Genomic DNA, 24,601 nt, shown 5'->3' with positions numbered 1-24,601 from the left:
GTCCCCCCTTTCCGTCCTCCTTAACTCTTCCTCCTCCTCCTCTTTTTTTTTTCCCTTCTTCCTTCTCCTCTCTCGCCTTCTACTGCCTTCTGTCTCCTTTGTTTTGCCTCCCTCTCGCCTGCTTCCACAGCTTTTGTGCCCGTGCTCGAAGAAGAAGTGTGGCAAGTTTCGGTGAAACGAGCCGACAAGAATAATTGCGAGGGCCGGCCTCGCGCCCCAAGACTCGGGAATTCTCTTCAGTTTCATTCTGAATTCTGAGCTCCGGGCATATCTCATGACCACGGGCGAAAGCCGAGTTGCAACAGTTTAATTAAATTATGGTACAATTTCTTTCCTCTCGCTGTGCCCCGTTTTTTCGTTTCTCGTTGACCGTGTGTTTTATAACGAGTTAAAACACGAAGTTTCGCCCTTTCGTCCTCGCGTTCGCGGCGCAGATCGTTTTTCTCCCCCATAAAAAATTCTTTTCCTTCCGCTTCGATTTGTCTTTTTCGAAGACTTCTGTAATTGAATCTCGGGAATTTACGCCGCTTCGCTTCCTAAAACGTTCGTCTCTATTTTACACTTTTCCTCGTATCACACGCGTTATCGCTGTTACTGAGAACAATTTCACGGTAACAGTTAGTAGAAACGGAATTCCTTCGATTAAGATTAGCTGTGTTAAAAATCTATTTTTATTCCGTTTCATTTTCATCGATTTTTGTTTCGTCATCGGCCAATAATCGTGTGCACACGAGAGTGAGCAAAAGTAAACTTTTCTCAGCAATGGTTGAAATTAGGGGTAATAAAGTAAGTTGGAAGTTAATCTTTAGTAGTCGACTCTTTCTAACGAATGCGTTCGTGCGTATAAAAATATCGCACAGTCGCAAAGTAGAGTGAGTAATGCTTAGACAGACGCGTGGGCCCTCTCTATTCCAGTATGGATTCAGTGGTTTGGACCGATTGTGGTCAGGCATCATCTGCAGCCAGTAGTCGGAGACTACATTTGTGGTCACCCGTTTAATTCTCCGTTAATCCTATGAAATTTAGTTATACTTGTTTTATACGTATTTTAATGGTATATCAAATTACATATTTACGCTCGGCTTATTAATCCCCTGCAAAATTCATATATTTAACACGCGATTCGAATTTCACACGCGACGAAGCTGTTTTCCATCAATTTTCCATTAATTTTCGAAAATCAATTATCGCGATGCAAATACCCATTCGAAATAGTAATACTCGGTGTAAACAGGAAAAAATGTAATGAAACTCAATAAAATAATCTCATCCATCGAATCACTTTTTATCCTTTGCATACAAACGATATTTTCCTTTTTAAAATTACGTGATATCGTGATATATTTCGATCCTTCCTTGTCCCTCACAACTCGTTTCTTCTTAAATCAAAAAAAAAAAAAAAAAAACTCATCCTAGACGAAAGTTTTAGATTAGACAGAATAACCGTGATCGTTATCGCCATCAAATTTCAATTTTCCGCGCAACCGACACGCACGATCCATGCATAAAACATCGAAATCCCTTTTCCCAAGAGGCCGTCCCCTTCTTAAGTATCATTGCCAACTTCCAAGCTTGACACTGAGAACGCTCAAAGGCTTAAACCGCGACGTTTTCGAGCGGTGGATTCTCTCTTCGAGTTTACTGAAACTAGAGACGGGCGGAGCGAACTAGAGTCGAGGATAGGTGGAGGAGGAGAGGTGGCGCCGATTCGAGAGAGAGGGAGACTCGTCGGGACTTTCTGCACGCCCGCTTTCCCTTCCGCTATTAATTGGCCGCGACGCGCTCTCCTTTCCGCGGAAAACGCGTCCAAGGCGAGTGACGACGCCTCGTTGACTTTCTCTCCCCAGCCTTAAAGCCGGGGAGAGTCGTGCTTTTCCCCTCGTGTCGCATCAACAAGTTTGGTTAATTATGAGGCGACTGCCGCCGCGACACGAGAAGAGAGAGAGAGCGAAAAAGGGGAGAAGGAAAGAAGTAGGAGCGCGTTTGTTGACTCTTGAACGACCAGACGTTTTAACGGCCAGACGTTTTGATATTTTTCGAAGAGGAACGAATTGTTGTTACGAAAATAGAGAAAGCATGAAAAAAAATTTTTTTTGACGAATGATATCGAAGTTAAAGATTAATATTTTTTCTATCCTTATCTCATAGTCCAAGTTTTCGTGGTAATCACGTTTCATCTCTTTTTAACCACTTGGTATTTTTTGAAGAGGAACGGATTGTTGTCTCTGAAAATAGGAAAAGCGCACGAAAAAGAAAGAAATTTTCTTGGCGAATGATATCGAAGTTAGAAAGATTAATTTTTTCCCGATTCTTATCTCATATTCCAAGTTTTCGTGGTAATAACTTTTCATCCCTTTTTAACGACTTCTCTCATCGTGGATGCGTCACGTGTCCTTAATAGGGATTGTAAAGGGATCCGTTGGGACTTGGTGTTATAATTAGTTTCGAAAATGGGATGAAATGTTGTCGAAAAATAGGAGAAGGGAAAAGAAGCGGGAGATATTTTTGCACGATCGTGAAAGTAAACATTTCACGCTTAAAAATTTCAACCCGATGTTTCGACGTTTCCAGCTCGCCGATTAATTCCGTTCCAATCGTTACAATTTTAATTGCGAATTGGGAATTGTAAAAGAGTAATTTTTTTCTTTTCTCTTTTTTTTTTTTTTTTCTATTCCGACAAAAACAGATGGCCCGCGTTTGCTCGTTGGTTCCGCGTTCGAGCGAATCGTTTTCCCGGCTGCGCGCTTGTTTCATGAAACGCTCTAGTTAGTTTCACTCTTGGGGGAGTGGAAATTCGGGACGACAGTTTGGATAGGAGTTTTCACTATGCAAAGTATCGAATATTTTATTAGACCGGCCGAGAGTGTCGCGTTTCCTTCGCATATTTTACACCGGCCCGTCTAATGTATACGATGCTCTTCGAGGGAGAAACTTTATCGATCGGGACCGAATGGTTGTGAAACATATGTAGCATTGTGTTCGATTTCTTGTTCGATAAAGGTTCTCGAGTCCATCACACTCGTTGGTAAAGCTACTTCTGAAGGAAAATGTAACGAATGTTCCACGAGTAACGTGGAAAGAAGTCTCGCGGAATGTGATTGTGGTTAATTTGAAAGGAAACATCTATTTTCACAAATTCAAAATGACAATCCATCTATCTAAACCTCGATGCATTAGCGTATAGGGATAGAATCCATTTCAACGTGTCGACATGATGTAAAACGCGTGAGCTAATTACGATTGATTTGTAGTTTAATTTATAAATGTAATTTCGTATTCGAGTAGTAAAGATAATAATTGTACATATACGAAAATAATTTTTACGATTTTGAATATTCAAATTATAGCTCTTTCACTACTAATGTAAGCTTGTGTGATGTTAGGACTGTCAACAAAACGTTTGAAGGACTTCTCTTGCTGTCCTGCGAAACTTTTTTGCGGCAGTAAATAATATTGTTCACTGAGGTGGAAAGAAGACTCGCGAAAAGGACGCGAATCTTATTGGTTAATGTGGAAGGAAACGCCTACTTTCACACACATTTTTGTTTCTACCGTGGTATTTGTCACATATACTAATCCAGAACAACGATCTGTATCTAAACTTCGATGCGTTAACGTAGACACAGAATCCAGAATATTCTACGTATCGATTGTAATATAAAAATTCTTTTATTTTTCAGCAATAGGTTAACTATGATTTGTAACTATAGTTTAATTTATAAATGTAATTTCGTATTCGAGTGTATGAATAAACTAAACATACTATCTATAGATAGTATAAAAATATTTCAATCTTGGATGATTATCTTAATACGTAACTTCAATTGAAAATGAAATTAATTTTTACGATTTTGAATATTCAAATTATAGCTTTCCCACTGCTATATGGTGTCAGGATTGTCAACAAAGCGTTTGAAGTGGAGATAGACAGTCCTAGCGAAGAACCTCTCTTGCTCTTGTGCCGTCCCGCGAGACTTCTTTCCACCAATGAACAATACTTTGTATTTTACTCGTTTCGCCTGCTTTTAACAACTTCATTTGTTGGATGTCAAAAATTTTCATTTTTCTTTCTCCTTGAAATATCGCGTTCGCTCGTTGATCCCGGTTGGATTAAAATGTTTTTCCATCCGTTTTAAAATATACAAAGTTATCTTCAAAGAAAAAAGAAAAAAAAAATAAATGAATAAAAATGGAAAAAACGATAGAAAAGAATGTGTTTCTGCATCTTTTTCCTTGGATGATAATGCTTAATTTTTATTTACTCGAGTTCAATAATGTTGGCTCGATTTTCTCGAAGTGCAAAGTGTGTTAGATATCTTCAGTTGCTTGAAAATGTTTCGTACACACACACTCTATTTGATGTTCTCGCGGTGGGATCTTTTTCTCTTGGTAAACGGGAACACTTTAATTTCAACGAAAGAAATTCTTTTCTTTCTTGCTTCTTTCTTACATTCTTCTTCATTTTTATATCGAATCTTCCTAATTTATTTTCTCTACCTCTTTCAAATTTTACTACATCTCGCGTTTCTCTTTGAAGAATATTAATTCTCTTGAAATATATTCGAAGGATTGAACAATGTAAATCACATTTTTTCCGAAGATGATGTAATTCAAGAATCATTTTATTATTTATGCTTTATTGAAAAATCAATTGATCGAGTAATTATTTAACAGTGTATCAATTCTTAGATTAATGAATTGAACAATAAAGAAACTTTTGAACAACTTTCAAGATTGAAAATGTAACTTACACTAATTGGCTGTTGAATTTTCTTGTTTATCGTGACAACGTTAAACATTGCTTCTATGTTCTTATATCTCAATATTCTCGATATTCTCGATTTTACAAGATACACGATACTTCCAACTTTTATGTATCAAAGATAAAGAAAAACTGATTTCTATCTTCGTGAAAAACGTTTTAAAAACAATCGCGGAAAGTTTATCGCAACATCCACAGATTTATCGCGAACCAGTGATCAGATAAATTTCCATTTCGAATTTATCGCGATATCAAAATGGTAAATCTCGCGGGAATATTTGAAAAATATTACATTTCGAAATTTGATTTAAAATCGATCTTTCAAACTCTCGATTCTTTTGAATTCAAAAGGAGAGAAAAAGCTTTTTCGAATATTTCGAAACTCGAGATCGATCTTCCAAACTCTGGATTTTGAAATTCGAAAGCGCGGAGGAGAAAAAAAAGAAACGGCGGGAATACTTAAAAATATTACATTTCGAAATTCGATTTAAAATCGATCTTCCAAATTTTCGATTCTGAATTTAAAAGTGCGGGAAAAAAGAATTTTTTCGAACATTTCGAAACTCGACTCGATCTTCCAAATTCTGGATTTTAAATTCGAAAGTACGGAAGAGGAGAAAAGGAATGGCGGGAATTTTGAAAGATAGTTCGAAGATATTATTATATTGATTTGAACTCGATCTTCAAATTCTGGATTCATTTTTTAAATTCGGAAGAGGAGAAAACTTAAGAAAAGGAAGTCACGGGGAATTTCGAAGATGTTACATTTTGAAAATTAGCCCGAGATGGAAAAAATCTTTCGAAAAAGGGAGTGAAAAGTGGAGGTTTGAGGGGAAATTCGAGTATTGTGTCGATCCAATTGGACAAATTTGACACGAAATAACGTCGCCTTAGAGATTAAGGAGAGAAGATTCAAAGCGTATTGACCGCCTTCGGCCTCAAAGCGGACCGGGGATCTCGAATTATTGGAGCAGACTTTTTGCCCAGACTTTTTGCACGGTCTTTTTGCATCGTCTTTGCCGAATGTGTGAAAGAGGTGCAGAATCCCATTATGGGATTGTACAAGAAGAGTTGAAAAGAGAAGGTAAAAAAAAAAAAAAATAAAAGAAAAAAGAAAAAAAGAAGATTACGTAGAATTCTAATAGTAAACAAAAATTTGCCTTTAATCTTCCTGATTGAGCGTGAAAAAAGTTAGTCTCCGTTTAATCGATTTTCGATAATATTTTGTCTTATATTTTCATTCTACCATAAAACATCGATATTTAATGATGCAACGAATTTTTGAAGTTGATCGTGATTTCCAATATTGCTTTTCCTTTTGAATTTTTGACGAAAGATTATCCCAACTGTATTTTCGAGCTTTTCATTTTAATTGGACGGACTATATATTTCCAAAGTGTCTTTTTTTTCCTTTTTTTTTTTCCTTTTTTTTTTTTTTTTTTTTTTTAATTGGAAGAACATCCTTTTTTTTTTTACCCGTTTTACGTATTTTAATTGGATGGAGAGTTTTTTTATGAGCTTCCTTTTAATTGAAAGAGTCTTTTTTTCAAGTGTTTTTTTTAAACAGTATTTTATATGCTTTCATAAATGCCGAAGGAAATATTTGGAAAACGAAAAAAAAAAAAAAAGAAGGAAAAAGATTCTCCCTAAGTCGAAAAGTTGAAAAAATTATATTTTTTGCACGCAAAACAAATTTCAACCTGTGCAAAATTCGCCATTCTTTTTTCACATATTCGAATCTCTATATTCGAGCGATTAATACTTCGTAAATATTTTCGGTAAAAAAATTTTTAAAAAAGTATAAAAAATACATTGATAAATAGATATTAATAAGATAAAATATTTGGGAGAAAAGGGAAAGAATCGATTGTAAATCGAAAAATCGAAAAAAAATAGTATTCTTCGCACACGAAACAAAATGGAATAAAATTTCAATCCTGTGCGTTAAAATTTTACACATCCAAATCCCTATTCGAGTATTTAATAAAAGTTTTTTAAAAGTCGTAAGTATTAAAAATATTTAAAAGAAAAAAGAAAGAACCGATTCTTCCTAAATCGAAAAAAAAAATGAAAAAATCGTGTTCTTCGTACACAAAATGAAACGACATGTTCGCCATCCCTTTTTTTTTTTTTTGACATCCGAATATTGTGTAATAAAAACTTTCGTAAAAGTTTTAAGTATTAAAAATATTTGAGAGAGAGAAAAAAAGAACCGATTCTAAATTGATTAAAATCGAAAAAAATGGTATTGTTCGCACGTGAAATGCCCGCCATCTTTTTTTTTTCTTTTTTTTTTTTACACGTTTTCTGAATCCCCTGAATTCCGGCATCAATGGTAAAGAATACCATTCTAAGCCCTTCCCAAAAGTACATTTTCAAGGGAGAGATGTAAAAGAGAATGAAAAATATCGATCGGAGGCGGCCGAGATCCAACCAACGCGTTATCCATGCAGAGTCGAGAAAGAAGTGTCGTGGCGCACGACGTATTAGGGCGAGCGGAGACGCGGCGTGCACGTTCTTGAATATAAAGTCGTCGTCGGCTCGAGCACCGGTTCGATTCGATCCCCTTCCCCCTTTTTCGTTCTTTCTCTCCGTTCATTCGTGATAATAATAATAAATATAAGTCTCCTCGGTCGATCGAGGACGAGGATGTGTATCTGTCGGATTCGAAGCGCGCGTACGAAATCACTTGGAATTTACAATTCTTTCCCTCTTCTCTTGCGTGGAATGGGGATAACGCGGGGATAACGAGAAACGACGAAGACAGATAGGAAGAGAGAGAAAGAGAGAATAACGGTTGGTGGTAGTTGGTCGTAAAAACAATTCTGATTGATTTTGAAAATATTTAATATTTTCCATATTTTTTTCTTCTTTTTTCTATCGAACAAATATCGGATAGTAATTAAAATGATAGTTAGGCGAGAGGAATGGCACTCGCGTATCTGGATATATTATTAGAGTATCGAGTGAGCGAGTGCAAACAAGCGAGACGTGTCGATATCTCGTTTCATTTTTAATCACTTCCGCCTATGCACACGCGGCGTGCGCGAAATCATTCGAAAGATAAATGAATTTTTCGGTACGGTACCAATTCGATTATATACACGACCTCGTACACGAAACGAATATCTTGGTGAAATATTGATCCGTATGGATGGAAAGGAATGATTCTGTTTATCCAGAATTATTTTCACGCGGGAGATATTAATTCTCGATCGATGATCGATCGAGTACGGACGATCTATCTGTCCTATGCTCTCGAGGACGCGGGAAATATTGAAACGGATCCGATGATATTAAATGGCGAAAGAGTAACAGGTGCCGTCGAGATCGTTTCGAAAACATTTCCTTTAAACGTTCCCTTCCCTTGACGAATTCTTCAAATTGGAATGTCGTTTAAATCCAGCATCCGGTTTCTTTCTATGGAATAATAATGGCGGCGAAACCGCCGCCATGATTTATCGTTCGATCGTGGACGAAGGGGAAAACGAAGAGCGTAAAACCAACGACGTCTGTACCGTGTTACGATCATAATTTCACTCGTCATTAATCCTTCGTTCTCTTCGGTTGAGACATTCGTTCGTTCTACATCGATTTATTAAGGATAGAAACGTAGTTGGAGCAACTTTATCTTATCTCGGTTAATCTTATCTCGTCGTTATGAATTTACCACAGAGCGTCTTATATCCCCATCGAAAGTGGGCCGAATTGACTTGCCAAAGAGAGGGTTTTATTTTTCTTTTTCTTTTTTTACAAAACTTGATAAGGTTTAGATTTCTCGGTATTAAGCGGTGCTTCTTATCTCCATAAATTTTGTTACTCTTCTGTTATAGGTAACCGTCCAATAGCGGTGCTCCCAGGCGTTTACACGTCGACCCAGCCTACGGTAAGAAAGTCAGTTTTTCGCGATATAGAAGATCCCTTTTATGCGTGGGGGCATAATCGTAAAACTGGTAATAAAAGTGACTCGTGGCGCACGTCGAGTTATTTTAACCGTGGACGGATACATACGTTTATGATTGGATAAGATTAAAAATTTCTTACCACGGGTAAAAATTTAAATCAAGAATGATAATTTAGAGTTTTATAAGAAGAACTAATTTGTTCGTTTAATTTCTTACTTTCTTAATTTAAACGGAACGTTTCAAGTGCTTTGTATATATATATATATATATATATATATATATATATATATATCAAGTATAAGAATTAATACATTGCTCTAAAAATATTCGATTAAATTTATGTATATAATTGATTTTACTTTATCCCAAAGATAATATAGATCCATCGTTTTAAAAATATTCGACCAAATTCATAAATTTATCTTGACACGAGAAATCGATCGATTCAAATTCCTACAATTGATTTTATCTTATCCTAATTGCCCTAGAAATAATCGACCAAATTTATTATAAATTTATACATTTATATCTCGTTGCTAATCGAGCACGAGAAAGAAAGAAGAAAAAAACAATCGAGTAATCGATCTTCTAAACGCGATGACTCGTTGCCTGACTAACCAATCTATCCGACTAAGGGTGAATGCTCGACAACGAAGGGAAAGGAAATTGGCCGAACAAAATTGAAAAGCGTTGAAGACGCTTCCGTTCCGGGCTCGATTTTACCAATGGATTAGGAATTATACTTTCAAAGTAGCCGACGGCATCGTTGCCTCGAATATAAAAAAAAAAAAACTTCTTCCATTTTTCGATATTTCGGCGTCACGCAAGATCCATCTTTTCGACACCTTTCTCTTTTATGATGGGTTCCCTTTGACTATATGCGTGTGTGTGTAGAGGGTTGTTCCACTTCCGTCGAGGAGGAAAGATGCTCTGCTCACAAAACTGAGAGCATCTCTCTTTTATCAAGAGTCGGGGAAAGAGTATACGGATTTTTTTTTGGTAGAAGGCATGTGTGAATAAGTTAGAAGTTTATGAGCGGTGCCTTTTAGTTGGTCGCTCGTACGGATATTCGAACCGTGCTCCTTCTCTATAAATTTTTTAATTATATCCAAGTTATGTATAGTTATAAGTACACTTTATGGTTATTCTATAGTTACTTCATAATTCTACCGTAATTGAAATCCATCTTTCCTTTTCTTCCCTTTAACAAAACTTCTCCCATCGTTTTCGAACACGGTACAACCACGGTATATATATACTCTCAAACTATAGATGTTTCTACAATGCACAATGCAAGTTTCCCATTATTCCTCGAAACACGTTCTCTTCGTACAATTTTCACGAATCGGACAAGTCAAGGTGAATTTTACTAATCTAAACATCACCGTTCAACCGTTTTTAACCTCTCGTTCTACAATAACGAGTGAAACTCGTGGTAAGAAATTTGAGCCAAAAACAATAATAAACACGAGCTTGACTCGTGGTACTTCGTTCGGACCAAATGTAAACAACGCGAGCCTGACTCGTGATACTTCGTTCGAACCAAACGTAAACACGAGCCTGGCTCGACGCGTGACCGATGTGACCTTCTTGTTTATTGCGGCCCAAGAAATCGAGAGTTAGCGGATAGGACAAGAAGTTATATAAAACTTTCATATAAATATATAGAATACTATATACGTGTAATTATACAAAATTTGCGATACGAATTTATAATTACAGAGATATCGTTCGGAAGTATTTCCAAGATTTTCGAGTAGGTAGGCGTTGTGCACCACGTGCACGCATACCGGGAGTGGAGGGGAGGGAGGAGTAAGCAAACGAGCGTGGTTCAACATCGATTACCACTTTACGCAGGGACTGGACTACGTGGATGATGCTTATTCGCTCGGTACACACGCTTTGGTTGAACAGGACATTAGTAGGATCCGCGGAAAGTGGATTGGTCAACACGGAAGCAGCGCCTCTTTATTTTTCTCGTACTTTCGATGCCGATGTATTCCGTGGGAGAGGAATTGGCGCTTTCGGTATAAAAGGGGAAGGAGGGAAATTCTGAAATTTTGCCTAGATAATTCAGATTTGAATTCCTTTCGCTTTTATCCCCAATTCAAATAATCCAAAAACTATTGAAGCTATTAAAACAAAATTTCAACAGAAAAAACTCTAAAAACAAAGAAAGAAAGAAAGAAAAAGGAATAAAATAGAAGAGGGAGAGAGGAGAAAAATATTTTTCAACGCCTCGCATAGGGGCGAATTCTATCCAACGTTTTAATCCACGAAAACCCACGCTCACGTTACAACATTAAGTAGCAAGCTCCCCGATAAACTTTTATCCTCCATCTTCTCATTTGAATTTCCATTTAAAAAAGTTTATTACGCTCCTCCGTTGAACGTTAAATATTGTAATACGGAGAGGTACACAAGTAATTCGATTATCTCGAGCGACTCGAGAAAAGGAAAGAGACTAAAAAGAAACGTACGTTAATTACGCACGTTACGCTAGTGTACACTCTCTATTTTATTATAAAACCGGTGGTACGTCGAGCAATGTTGAATGTCAGGATCGCATTAATGGAGAGAAGGAGAGAGTTGATATTCGATGTCCGTTGGAGAACGAAGATCCACGATACGCTATACATATATATATATATACTTGCATTATTAATCGGGGAACGATTCTCCCCGTTGGAAATAATTATCCACGGCCCGTGTCGAAATGGACAAACGGTTGATCGATTATGGAAACTCTCGCGCGCTTAATTGGAGCGCGTATTAATTACGATCCTCCTCGTTGCGCAATTCTTCGTTTCCGGTTCCGCACTTTTTTATCTATTATTTCTAAAGAATACTAAATTAGCTTGACGAAAGATTTAATAAAGTACACGTGATGTAAGCAACCTTCGATCGAGCGCCTCTTAAACTTCCTTTCGAAATGTTGCTCGATATTAACCCGTTCATTTATCCATTCAAAGAAAGGATTTACGGAAGAGTTGGGGGTTGGTTGACACCTCGAAGAAGGAAGGGAGGGAGGGTTAGTTAGGTTTTCGAGTTGGCTGGGTAGAGGTTACGGTAGAAGGAATCGACGAAATAGTTGCACAAGGTGGCCCTGCACAACGGCCTATTTTCCGTATTTTCACTCTCGTCCTCGTCCCGCGTGCAGCTTTTGTTGCTCCCTTTTCATCGCCCCGACCGTGGATTCAGGTCAGCTCCGGTCGTTGCTTTTACACCGACGACCCTCCACCTCCATCGGTCCGCCTCCCACACACGCGTATATTTAGGAATATAATATATATATATATATATAGATAGATAGATATACACACTAATGCAGCACACATATATGTACACATGTATAGGTGATATAGGTGATATACAGAGAGAATCATCAGACCACACGCTGCTCGATTCGAGACGGCGTACGAACAGTCCGTGAAAATTGCCGGAAACGTGCTACTTCGTTGAGAATAATTGCCACCGACCCCCCTTCTCCCCTCTTCCGCCCATCGATGAAAGATCGATTCCCCCCTATCTCGATACTTTTTCTCTTCGCTTCGTGAATGGAAAAATAAACCGCATCCCAATTGGATCTCTCCCTCCCCCTTTCTCCACTTCGTCGTGTACAGGATGGACGATGGCGAGAGAAAGATGAGAGGTTGAGAAAGAAATGTCGTATTCCTGCTCGAATAAGTTATTTAAATATGTTGAATATTTATCAAAGAATTTCTCGCAAGGAATTTTCACGTATTTCTTTTTTTTTTTTCTCGATTCGATTTTCGAGCCTTCTTCCTTCGATGGAAAGGATCGGTGAAAGAAAAGGGAGGCATTCTTTCGAACGTATTAGAAGCGTTGGGAGAAATTTAATGAGGCTTAATAAGAGGATATTAAAGAGTTCGATCTTAGCTGGATCCGCGAGAATGCCAGGATAATAATTCTATCCAATCGATCGTGCATTCTCAAACTTTTTCTCTTCCTTTCGACGTTTTCACTCGTGGCTTGCTTTGTTCGTTTTCGAAAATTTTCACGCGTCTTCGCCTCGAAAAGTAGAATTCTATAGCGAAAGGAATAGAATCGAGCTTATCTTCTCGCGTTACGAGAACGTTATTCGACTCGTGAAGATCGTTATCTCTCTGTGTGTTCTCGAACGCGCAGTAATTTCGTTGACGAAACTTTTTCTTTTCCTTTCGACGTTTTCACTCATGGTTTGCTTTGTTCGTTTTCGAAAATTTTCACGCCTCGAAAAGTAGAATTTTAATAGCGAAAGGAATAAAATCGAACTTATCTTCTCGCGTTACGAGAACGTTATTCGACTCGTGAAGATCGTTATCTATATGTAAGATCGCGTTCTCGAACGCGCAGTAATTTCGTTGACAAAACTTTTTCTTTCGACGTGTTTACTCGTGGATGACTTCGCGTCTTCGCCTCGAAAAGTAGAATTTTATAACGGAAGGAATAGAATCGAACTTATCTCCTCGTGAGAATCGTTATCTGTATCTAAAATCGTATGCGTTTTCTATATTCAAGTTCTCGAACGCGCATTACCACATGAAAGAAGACAAAATTAAGCAAGTAATTGAGAAAAACTCGTATACCCTTCGATCTATAATAATTTCGTTGACAAAACTTTCCTCACTTTTTTTTTTTCTCTTTCTTTCGAGGCTTGCTTCGATCGTTTCCGAACATTTTCACGCGTCTTCGAGAGTTGTTTCGCGAAAGAAATAGAATCGAACTTTATTTATAATCCCGTTGAAACATTACTTTTGAATTTACGACAAAAGAGCGGGAACGCGTTATCGCGCGTAGTTTGGAACGATCGAATTTTATTGGGAAGAGAATTCTGGATGGTGGAGAGTCAGAAATGAGAACGAACGGTGATGCAGGAGGGTGGGTGGTGATCTTCGGGGTCTCGTTCGCGCGTCGATCAAGAAAATGCCGAATGGGTTTCCGATCCGGATTGTTCAAAATTGCGAGGAACGGTGTAACCGGGATCGTGAAAAATGCACGTTTATCGCTCCCTTCGCGGTAACGGATGATGACGTTGAAAACACGTATTATTTATCCACGCGCGAATTTCTCTTCTCTCGTTTTTTTTTCCAACGAAATATCAACTTGTTCTCAACAGGAAATCGAACGAACTATGTTTCCTATTTCGTAAAAATTAATTCGATTCTGCCGCGTGTGCAGAAAAGCGTGACTCACTAAAATTCCTATCATCGGGAAAACCGTATGTAAAATCAAACTCTTTATCTCGTTTCGTCAATTTCTTCTCGAAACATTCTTTTCGTGTCGGCCGAAAAACGAAACCTAAAAAAAAAAAAAAAGAAGAAGAAGAAGAAGAAATACATCTCATATCATTCCCCATCTCGTCTTTCGACGATGTTCGAACGAAAGGAAAAGTGGGGAGGAAGAAGTTTCGAAAATCGTTCGAATTGAATGATGAAACGGATAATCGAGTGACAAAGTTTCATGAGCGGAGGGGGAGGGTTCGGCTCTTTGGGGGATTCCTCGCTTCTTGCCCGATCGAAAGAATTAATCGCTTGTCAGTGCCAGCGCTCCTCCCCCTCCTCGATCCCTATTTTTTCGTGGCCCGTGAGAATAATTGGGCGGAGGTCGTGCGCCGATTTTATTCGAAAATTCGTTGTCTCGAAACTTCGAGGGGGAGGAATGAGGGGACGAAATGGTGGGTGGAAGTTCGTGGGCGTCGATCGGCGGGATCGTTCGAGGCCTGGAAACGGAAATAATTTGGCCGTCGTTCGATCGCGTGCATCAAGGCGCGAATAATTTGCGAAATTATAAGGCGAGGATCGATATCGTGGATGAAATTTATTCGAGGATTGAGATTCGTTCTCCGTGAATTTTCTGAAATTCTTTTCCAATATTATCCGATAGTATTTTCTATTTATTTCTCGATGAGACTTAAATATAAAAAAAAATCGTATCACGTAATTTAGAAAAAAAAAGTGGCGATCCCAAAACAAAGGGATCATCAACCTCCTCTCCGTCCGTTAAGGGAGGGATCGGGAGAGGGTCATGGTGAATGGATGAGGCGAAGGAAAGACGTTTTCTCATCGTGGAAGAGGATGTGGAATCGTGAGACGATTTGTCGAACAGAGGAATGGCGGAGATTGTGATTTAAAAGTCGAACGAGAGAGAGAGAGAGAGAGAGAGAGAGAGAGAGAAGAGAGATAGATCCTTTTAGACGCGAAGGAAGAAAGAGATCGTATGAATTTCGGCCGAGGGTTGAGAAGGGTCATAATTATTTCATGGGTGTCCTGAATACGATCGTTTCTTCAGACGCCAGATCGCCTTTTTTTGCCGCCTTTTTTCCCCCATCCACGAAGGAACGTTCTTTATCTATATCCCCTCCTACGAGCAAACGAGACTCGAGATAGATAAAAATATCTGCGAGAAGATATCTCTTTTCTTTTCTTCGTTTTTGCCAATTGAAAAAGAAAAAGAAGAAAAGAGAGAGAGAGAGAGAGAGAGAGAGAGAGAAAAGAAGAGAACGATTTCTCGCGAATTTTACCGATTCGACCGAGAGAGCTTACTTTCCACTCCGGAAAGTTGGGAAAGAAACGAATATTCACGTTCGATGCTCTTGGGATAGTTTCCTTTTTTGTCCGCTCGCGTCGCCTCGTGTCCTCAAGAAACAGCGGGATCGAAATTAGAACAAGGCTGGTTCTCGGTCAGCCGACAGGCTAAAATTATCGGCAAGCTATCGACCTGTAACAACAATTATTTCGTTTCCTTTTATCGGAAGCCTCGTAATTGACAAGCGGTAGAGAACTGTCTCTATCTTTCCCCTCTCTTTCCTTCCTCCTTGTTGTTATTAACGTAGAACGAGCGGCTCGTAGTAAGAATATACTACGTTTCCCTTTTAATAGAAATTTTTAATATAAATTAGTTTTACGAAAGATGCTGTATTATTATTATTTTTTTTTTCTTCTTTCTCTACACGACCAAGTAATTTTTCCAGAGGTTGCTCCTCTTAGACGTTCGCGCGTTAGTTCTAGAACCAGTTTCGAGCTAATTCCTCCAGGGTGAGTCTGTGTATATACACGAGTGTTAATAGGATGCGTTAATTACGCGATGGACGCTCGAACAACCGTGCGCAATTACGCGGTTAATCCTCTCCTCTACGATCCTTTTTACTACTCTCTCTCTCTCTCTCTCTTTTTGTTTTTTTTTGTTTTAATATTTTTCCTTAGATATAGGTGGATGTTCCTTCTTTTTATTATGTTTCATCCGTACGTACACTGCGGATGGTTGCTTTTTTTCCATTTTTTCTTTTTCTTATTTATCCTCTTTCCTTTCGCGTTATTTTTTTTTTTTTCTCCATATTCTCGAAGCTTTTTTTCATTTTATACACGCTTTTTATAACATTCTATCCACCACATCGTATCTTTCCCTTTATTCAAGAATCTTAGTTTTATTGGGTGCATAGTTTTGCAACTTCGCGTTGCTACCTTTTTTTTTTTTTAATTCTTTTCTCCTTTAATTTCTCTATCTTCTTGCACATTTTTCCCACGCTCTTCCCCCCCCCCCCCCTCTCTTACACACACACACACACACACACACACACACACACACACACACACACACACACACACACACACACACACACACACACACAGAGAGAGAGAGAGAGAGAGAGAGAGAGAGAGAGAGAGAGAGAGAGAGAGAGAGAGAGAGAGAGAGAGAGAGAGAGAGAGAATCGGTTGGAACGCGATGGCAGATAGAAAACGAGGTTAGACGAGGCCAAGATTATCAGGGTGAACTGATGATAACTAGTAAGATTAGTTTCCCTAATGATCCATGTATCACCTAGACTACCTGCGGAGTAGCCGAAAGTTCATCTCGTTATCAGAGGAACCAGGCGAATTCGCTTCGTCGTTGATGATGAGCGGGCGTTCCGTGTTCACCTGGTAAAAGGCCAAATCCAAACCAGACGCGCCTTCCAAGTATGAAAAACACACTTTGTGTGTTTGAACTCTTGAAGCGATAACGTCCAGCACGGGTAATGTTGCACGTGCATGTTTCGCTCTCCCGTCGAAAATTATTCACGAAAGAGAATTATTTACGTTTTACTTTTTTTTGTATATGTATATTTTCGATCTATAAACGATCCAATGTTTGACTCGGACTTTCATGAAAAATCTTCCACGGTATATGAATAATAAAGAAAAGTTTTAATAATATATTAAATTGAATTTACCGAATGATGGTAATTTGCTGGAGGAAACTCACCGGGCACGAAGCTACGGCTTAATCACGTTTTACGTAATTTTATTTTCCTACGTTACTTCTTAAATAAGCGGAAATCTCTTTTTTCAAAGGGATGGTACGGAAGAAATTATTAATCAGAATTAAATAGAAAATACACAGCTTTGATCAAAATCCAAGCGATTACTTCTCAACAATTTATCTTCTCTCGAAAAGATCTTATTCGTCATCCTAACAAAAGAGGATTGTATTTCTCGCCACCATTCAACTCCACTTCCCCCTTCTTTACCCACCGCGATAGATATTAGAGGAGCATCGCGCGACAAAGGAGAAGGGGAAACGTGTGGCGCTGGTGTCTCGATATCGTGTGGAGAAAGGCGATCAACTTTACTTTTTCCTCCGCGGCGCGAAGAGAGAAGCTCCGGCCATGCGGGAACGTTTATCGTCCGAGGGAGTTCGATCGAGTTTTCGAGCATTTCCATTCATCCTCGAATCCTTCTCCCGTACAGGGATTGCCTCGAAGCAAACGCTCCAACGGTGTAAACTCAATTTGTTGGCAGAGTTGCGCCTTCTGGATCCGAGGCAAACGGCCTTTTAAGCCACTGAGCAAACTGCCATCGTCCCTTCTCTCTTTTTTCACTTCTCTTTCTCTCTCTCTCTCTGCCCAATGTGAACCGAACCGAACGAAGACTGCGTGCAGTCGAGTTTCGGATGCGTTTGCGAACGCCTTATCTCTACTCGTTCGATTTTATAATTTACTTTCTTTCCAACAACAGACGCAAAGGTATGCTTGGTTATTTTTCAAATTTGTTCACCTTTGTTTGGATTAATTATTTTTAAACAGATTTTATCCCATTCCTTGAAATGACGAAAAATAAGAGAAGACGTTGTTAACGGTTATTACTATCGTACAATTATCATTATATTCTGTTATTGTATTCTGCACAACATTATTTGATTCCAAAGTGTAATTAAAAACGATGAGAAGTTATAAATACCCTGTAAACCGGTAAACCATCTTTCTCGAGCACCGTACGAAAATCGCCCGAATAGCGAAACAGGGTTAAACAAAAATAAATATCGAAAAGTTATTATTATTTTAATTTATTCCTCCTCCTTAATTTAATTTCATATCCTGGATAACCGCGTTATTTTTCAACATTTCTCGATCCTTTTCTTTTTCGAAATCGAACGACCTCTTTCGCTTATTCACGAAAGAAACGAAGCGACGCCATTTATCAAAGAAGCAGCTCTTAATCGAACCGATTTTCAGAAGATGAAATTTTCTCGAAACCCAATCACGTATCCCGTTTATTTACCTCCTTCCCCTCCCCTCTTTTCCTCGGCCATTTCTTTTCTTCCCGTTAAGATAAAAATAAAAAGAAAAAAGATTCTTCCATCTTTCTTTCTTTCTCTCTCTTTCTTTCTTCGCGTAATAAATTTACAGAAATATATATATATATAAGCAAGAGCTTATTGTCGAGAGTTTGGAGACTTGCCAAGTATCGATAATTAGTTCCTGCATGCCGCGCACAAAGAAAGAAACTGGAACGAAATTAAGACAACGACCCCGGGATGGGCCGGCCCAGCACAATAAGCTCCCCTCGCGGAGCTGTTTTGAAGTAACTTCGAAGCGGACTAATTTACGATAATGGTATCCTGAGAGGGAGCCACTGAGGTGGGAGACGCGATTAAAGTCATCTCCACGAGGCTCCATCTTCGAGGGAAACGCGCCGCGTTGAATTATTGTTTCCCCCGTTTTACTGAGGATTTACTTAACTGTTACGACTGCCGCGCCAATGATCGAAATTCCAATTGTATCCCGCTCGAGGCTCCTCCTTGATTCGTTTCGTTTCGTCAAGGATGGAGAAAAAATTTGGAACGAAATTTGTTTCCTTTCTCTTCCCTTTCGTATTCCTCCGAGGAGAGGAGTCGAATTTTTGCGGAAAATCCAAGATGATCGAGTCGCTCGAGCGGGAAACGAGTCGATAATCCCGTTGTTCTTTCGCGAGTCTGATTCCTTTTTTGCTTGATCTTCGAGACACTCTCGAAGCGCAAATTGGAAAATCGGAAAGGAGGATGAAAACTTGCCACGAACCGTGAAATTTCGCGCGAGGAATCAAACGAGGGACTCGATCATCTTTTTTTGTGCAACGTGCGAAACATTTGCACGAGTCGATTAACGAGTCCTCGCGCAGAAATCGAACGTTTCAACCGAGAAGAAAGAGAGGAGGAGGAGGAGGAAGGTAAACCAGGCGAGTAAGTTGATCGAACTTACGGTCGAGCAACGTAGAAGCAACGTTGCGATGGAATTAGTTCCATCGGTCAACCGCATGGCCTCGAGGAGCTTTCTCGTGAGAACAGGCAAAAGGTTCGAGGATAGAGTCGTCTCTCTCTTTCTTTTGGTATATTTGGAGACAATATCGTGAAACGGAATGAAGAGACTTCTTCCATTCTGGTTGAAAATATTGTAAATTTCTCGAACATCTTGATTGATCTGATTTTTCTTCGTCACTGTATTTTTCTTTGTTTATCGGTAACTATTTTCCTGCCGAAAAATTTGCCGTTCGAAAATAAAGCGTTGGTTGGGTATCGATCGACGTCGCATCGAGTCGAGGTTGATGACTTGGACGAATTTTTTGCCAATTATTTTTCGTTCCATCGTGAAAAGAATTTTTTTTAATTTTTCTTATAGTATTTTCATATTTATTCTCTAAGTTTCCATATTTTCGATAGAGATATTTTAAATTTCGTTCTTTTTAATTTTTAAATTTCTCGATTTAAAAACTATCGTATTACATCCTTTTTTTTTATCTCAATAGAAAGAATTCCTGAAAGCCGATCGAATTGCACAAGATCGGAGAAGGATTCTCTGGTTGCCAGACAACCATTTTACCAGTCTCTATCTCTCTCTATCCCACTCGAACTATTCGCCTCCCTAAGCCTAATATTCCAATATGGCGGTCGCTTGCGCTCCGACCCCACTCTCCCAATCTCCATCATATCTCCTCATCTCGGTCTCGAACCAATTTCCTAATCTACACCTGAAAATCCGCCCTCGAATCCCGGATAATCGGGTCTTTATTCGCATTTTCGAAACCTGTGCACTTCCACTTAACGCTCTGTCAACGATACTATCTCTATGCGATTCCCTTCTCTTTTTCTTTTTTTTTTTTTTTTTTTCCTCATTATTTTCCATTTTTCAATACACCACGAATGCGATACGCACGTGTTTCTCGATCCACGGGTTTATCACAGAGAAACAGTGATCCAGAGGTGGGGATACAAATGAATTGAAGTGGGGGATAGCGGTGGGGATGGGTGGTGGGGATCGAGTAAAACAGAGTTCCAACACGCGCCAGTGGCAGATGTTTGTGCCTTGTACGTCATCGTTCTCGACGCGGTTCAAAGTTGAATGAGGTCGGGAAGGTGCACACTATAACCCGTAATAGCGTGGCGACGAATTCGCGGATCACGACGAATTTGATACATTATTTCGCGGTGCTCGAGATTGTCGAGACGCTGTTTTTGCATCGTTTCGACCATCATTTTATTACCGAAACAACGATCGATCACGAAATTTATTTGTTACACGCTGTCGTTTTCTTATTAACGAATTTCGAAGAAATCTTGTTGTCGATATATCTTTTTTGACCGTATATACGTATAGTTTAAGAGAAAGTTGATTGGATTATTGATGGATCGTACGATATTCTTTTTGAAAAATGATCAATGTAGAACATATTTAATACATATTCTAATTAATAATCTTATTTAAACAAATAAACTGCAATATATAATAAAACTAAAAGTAGTTTTTTAAAATCGTTTTGTGTACGATATTCATGCTTACTTTATCTTATTTTTTTTTTTATAATCTATTATTTATTGTTAATTGTATATAGAGCAGAATGGAAAAAAAAAAATAGTGATTTAGCATCAGAAAATTCCACTGACAACCGTCGTTGCAAAATGGAAGCCAGGGAGTGGAGTTTAATCAGGAATCATCTCCGACAATCATCATCTGCTAAATCGATCAGTAGTACTCCTACTGAATGACTATCGAGTGTAGTTTTCCCGTTCAAGATATTACTTCGGCCATTTAACTTCATACGCGAGAACAGTTAGCTCCTCGTGGACATCTAGTGGATGGTAAGAGAACTATTTTAACGGATGTATAGATACTAATGCTATTAAAAATTTTCATTTTTTAATCGTGAAAAAATGCTATAAATAATATTATAGCAGTTAAATAATTTCATTTTTTGATGAACAACTTATATTTAAATAAAAAGCTAAAATATTTTTTGTTCATTACTTATTATTATTTTTTTAAACTTTCAATTGTTTGTTTTGATATTTTTTTTCAAAATTTGCGACGTGAAGTTTGCCTTTATAAATCGTATAACAAAATTTTTGAATATGAATATAATTAAACATTCAAGTAAAATTCATATAATATGCCAATACAAAAAAAAAAAAAAAAATTTATAAAACTCTATTATTCTCTTTTCCATTTTACTATGCTATAATATACAATATTTAGATATATATCTGCACATCGAATAAGAATCTGTTAAAATTAATTTATAATAAATAAGAATAATTGTATTGTTTGATGTTTAATTGGAAGAACATGTTATAATATTTAAATTATTTAAGATAATAAGTAAAAAAAAAAAAATAAAATTAAACCGCCCCCGGGTGGGCTCGAACCACCAACCTTTCGGTTAACAGCCGAACGCGCTAACCGATTGCGCCACGGAGGCTGTTGGTATTTTCGAGTTCAATGTCCATTCATACGTCCAAGCATTTTTTTTGTACTCCAACTTTAATTTGATATTTGCACAAAACACATAATCATTTATTTAATACTTCTTTTGAAATTCTTACAGCATCATTATTTTATCGAATTTATCGCGTTCTATTAAATGATTCATCAGAATTCAATCGATTTTTGACTTAACTGTGCTATTTATATTACGAATATCTTCTATGACGAATAATAACAAAAGTTTCTTCTTGTTTTAATTCTAAAAAATAACGATTGTATTTGATAAAATGGCCAATTATTTTTATTTTCCTATATTACTTATTCCTCTTTAAATGAAATAAGCGGAAACGTTTTCTAATGCGAAGGGATGGAACAAAAGGTGGCCGGAAGGAAATCGTTGGGAGGAATTATCGAGAATATTACACAAATACACAAGTATGCAGCTTCGCGAGTGTTTTGCCACGTGAAACATTTATGTAATCAGAAAATCCATCAAGAGATTACTTCTGGACAATTTCTTTTCTCTCTGTGTAATTCGTTCTTCTTCGCTTCGTTAAATTCGAAAATATTTTATGAGGAATATATAAATTAACACTTGAAATTTTTTAATTATACACAAATAATACAGATTCTTTCTTTCTACTTCTTAAGACAATATTTTATCGTAAAATATTTATTTCTTAATTTCCTCCATTTTAAGATTACTCGCATGTTTGAACACGCGCATTAACTAATTGTCAATAATTATATTTTCATCGAATCTTCGGGAGAAAATTATTGGAATATGCAAATTATCATATTGAAGCTTTTGATTTTAATAGGGATACGTATATGTATATTAATAAGTGCATGGATTTGATCGTGTACAATTGATGATGGAATCATTCGGTACGTGCATAAATTTCACCTGCAAATTCAATAACCTTAATAAATTCATTAATAACACATTTACCAAGCAGGAAGTGGCCATATTAGAATCGGGGAAATTGCTGTTCGATAACGACCAACTTGTACAACCTTTGACCCACGCTTTATAGCATTACCATATCCGCCACGTTATAACAATAAATAATAAAAAACGAACGTAAAACTCTAAAAATCTTTATGAACAGAGAATATTCGCGTTAAAAAGAGCGAGAAAGCGAGAGAGAGAGAAATTGTTACGTGAATTCATATCATCCATAACGATCACTTTTTTTTTTTTTTTTTGCACAAAAATATAAATATCGAATATTTTACGATTTAAAAATGATTATAATTTATGCTATATTTAATTTGCACGAATATCGTGCGATTTTATTGTTTTAATAAGGGCATCGGGTTGAACGCCTGGAGGGGGGCCACGAAGTTATCGTTCGAAAAGTAGAACTGTCGGCGAAAAAAAATTTAGTGCAGCTGTGTGCGCGGCCCCCGATAACATTACGTTTCGTGGCCCCGTATTCTGTCGAGCACGCGATCTCTACCCAATCGGGGCCTCCTTATCTCCACGTCAGCACGACCTTATTGTTAACTCCGAGTATTCGACTGAAAAAAAAAAAAAAAAAAAAAAAAAATGCACACCGACATCGCGCGCACTTCCCCCCCCCCCTTCCCTCTTTTCAACCACCAAATCCTCTCGAGGACAACTCCCTCCTTCCCCCCCCTCCAGATTCTTATCTATTGTTTCTTCCTCGTCCCTCGAGAATGGTACATATATATATTATAATCATCATTGAATTTATTATTATCAGAAATTTCTTTGATGATGTAAATAAATCGAAAAATGAATTTCAAAAACAAATTGCCGGAAAAAACATTCGAGTCGAATAATTTTAATTTGAGAAAAAAATCGACGCTCGAAAAAAATTAAACGAAAGAGAAAAAAAAAAAAGAGGAGAGAATCCTGTTCCGTGTAACGAGAAGAGCGAAAAGAATAACGAGTGTTTATGAAAGGAAGTTTCACGGTTCGTCGCATCGACGATTCGCGGCTGCTGATCGATTGTCCATCATTGAGAGTCTGGAAAAACGAGCTTTTCGGTGTCGACGCTCAAATAATAGCCTGCACCGCTCGATATGCAAAATTGTTGCCGAGCAATCGACGACCCATGAGGCCGAAAATGGAATGATAGGAGGAGAGAGGGAGGGGGGGGAAGAGAGAGAAAACGAGACTCGAAAGAGGAAACGAAACAACCGGAAGTCGATACCACCCCGCGTTGCTGCACGCCATGCGGAAGTACGAGTTCCCATAATTACACTTTGATTTTCGATATCTTTTTTTTTTCTTTCTTCATATTTTTTAATCCTATTAAATTTATATCCTCTCCTTTTTTTCTAAAAATTATCGTTATAATTGGAAGTTTTACTTTCTTTCTTTTAGTTTTTGCTTTTTCAACGAGTTCGGCGAAGTAACTTTTTTTTTTTTTTTTTTTTTTTTTGTCGGAAACAAATTCAGACGAAACAATTGAATACAAAGCTGCTGCATTCCATTTTCCGCCCTGACACGACTCCGTCGTTTCTCCCGGCAGTTTTCTCTCTCTTTCTCTCTCCCCTCCCCTCTGTATACTTTCCCTCCATCGATATCCATCCAGAGAGATATTGAAAGGATGGATTTTCATTATCGTGTCCGTTTTAACCCATTCTTTTATCGATTTCAATTCGTTGATTCTCCGTCGATGTTTGAAATTCGTGTCTTCTTTTATCGATAATAATATTTTCGTCCCCACCATATGTGTATAACGATTTGTTCGTCAAATTTTTATTCTTACTTCTAATGTATAAATATTTATTTGATCGAGTGCCGTGTTCGACTTGATCACCGATATAAGTAAAAATACAAGTTCAAGTGAAACTGCACACGATTTCCTGACACGCGAAATACAGTTTTATTTATCAAGAAAATTGTTTCTTAGCAACCGGTGGATTCTGTCTTCTGGTTCGATGGTACACGTTATGCCGAGAAGA

The 24,601-nt window shown here is 37.9% G+C and overlaps 2 protein-coding genes and 1 non-coding gene across 7 annotated transcripts in view; 1 reads left to right on the top strand and 2 right to left on the bottom strand.

The window, feature by feature from the left end:
* LOC100866699 (dynein regulatory complex protein 9) overlaps nucleotides 1-20,870 on the bottom strand; it is a 34,551-nt gene extending 13,681 nt beyond the window's left edge. For 2 of the 3 annotated variants that reach the window (XR_015291214.1, XM_086905012.1), the window contains exon 1: nucleotides 20,741-20,870. Coding sequence is in view for 1 of the 3 variants with exons in the window: in XM_086905012.1 (XP_086761138.1) it covers nucleotide 20,741 (1 nt within the window). In the remaining 2 variants the exon portion in view is untranslated. The remainder of the gene's footprint in view (nucleotides 1-20,740) is intronic. The other variant, XM_086905013.1, reaches the window with a different exon arrangement.
* The window catches only part of nAChRa3 (nicotinic acetylcholine receptor alpha3 subunit), a 70,493-nt gene that overhangs the window by 9,237 nt on the left and 36,655 nt on the right, over nucleotides 1-24,601 (top strand). For 2 of the 3 annotated variants that reach the window (XM_086905009.1, XM_086905004.1), the window contains exon 2: nucleotides 8,596-8,648. The exons of the other annotated variant lie outside the window; for it this stretch is intronic. The gene's annotated coding sequence lies outside the window, so the exon portion shown is untranslated. The remainder of the gene's footprint in view (nucleotides 1-8,595; nucleotides 8,649-24,601) is intronic. 3 annotated transcript variants of the gene reach the window in all.
* On the bottom strand, nucleotides 21,583-21,656 carry TRNAN-GUU (transfer RNA asparagine (anticodon GUU)). Its single transcript has one exon. It is a non-coding gene; the product is annotated as a tRNA-Asn (tRNA).

This window comes from Apis florea, unplaced genomic scaffold (assembly GCF_048593485.1).
Source record: "Apis florea isolate Af1SG1 unplaced genomic scaffold, ASM4859348v1 contig_2350_pilon, whole genome shotgun sequence".
Lineage (NCBI taxonomy): Eukaryota > Metazoa > Arthropoda > Insecta > Hymenoptera > Apidae > Apis > Apis florea.
The sequence above is the reverse complement of the archived record's forward strand: the minus strand, read 5'-3'. Positions and strand labels throughout refer to the sequence as shown.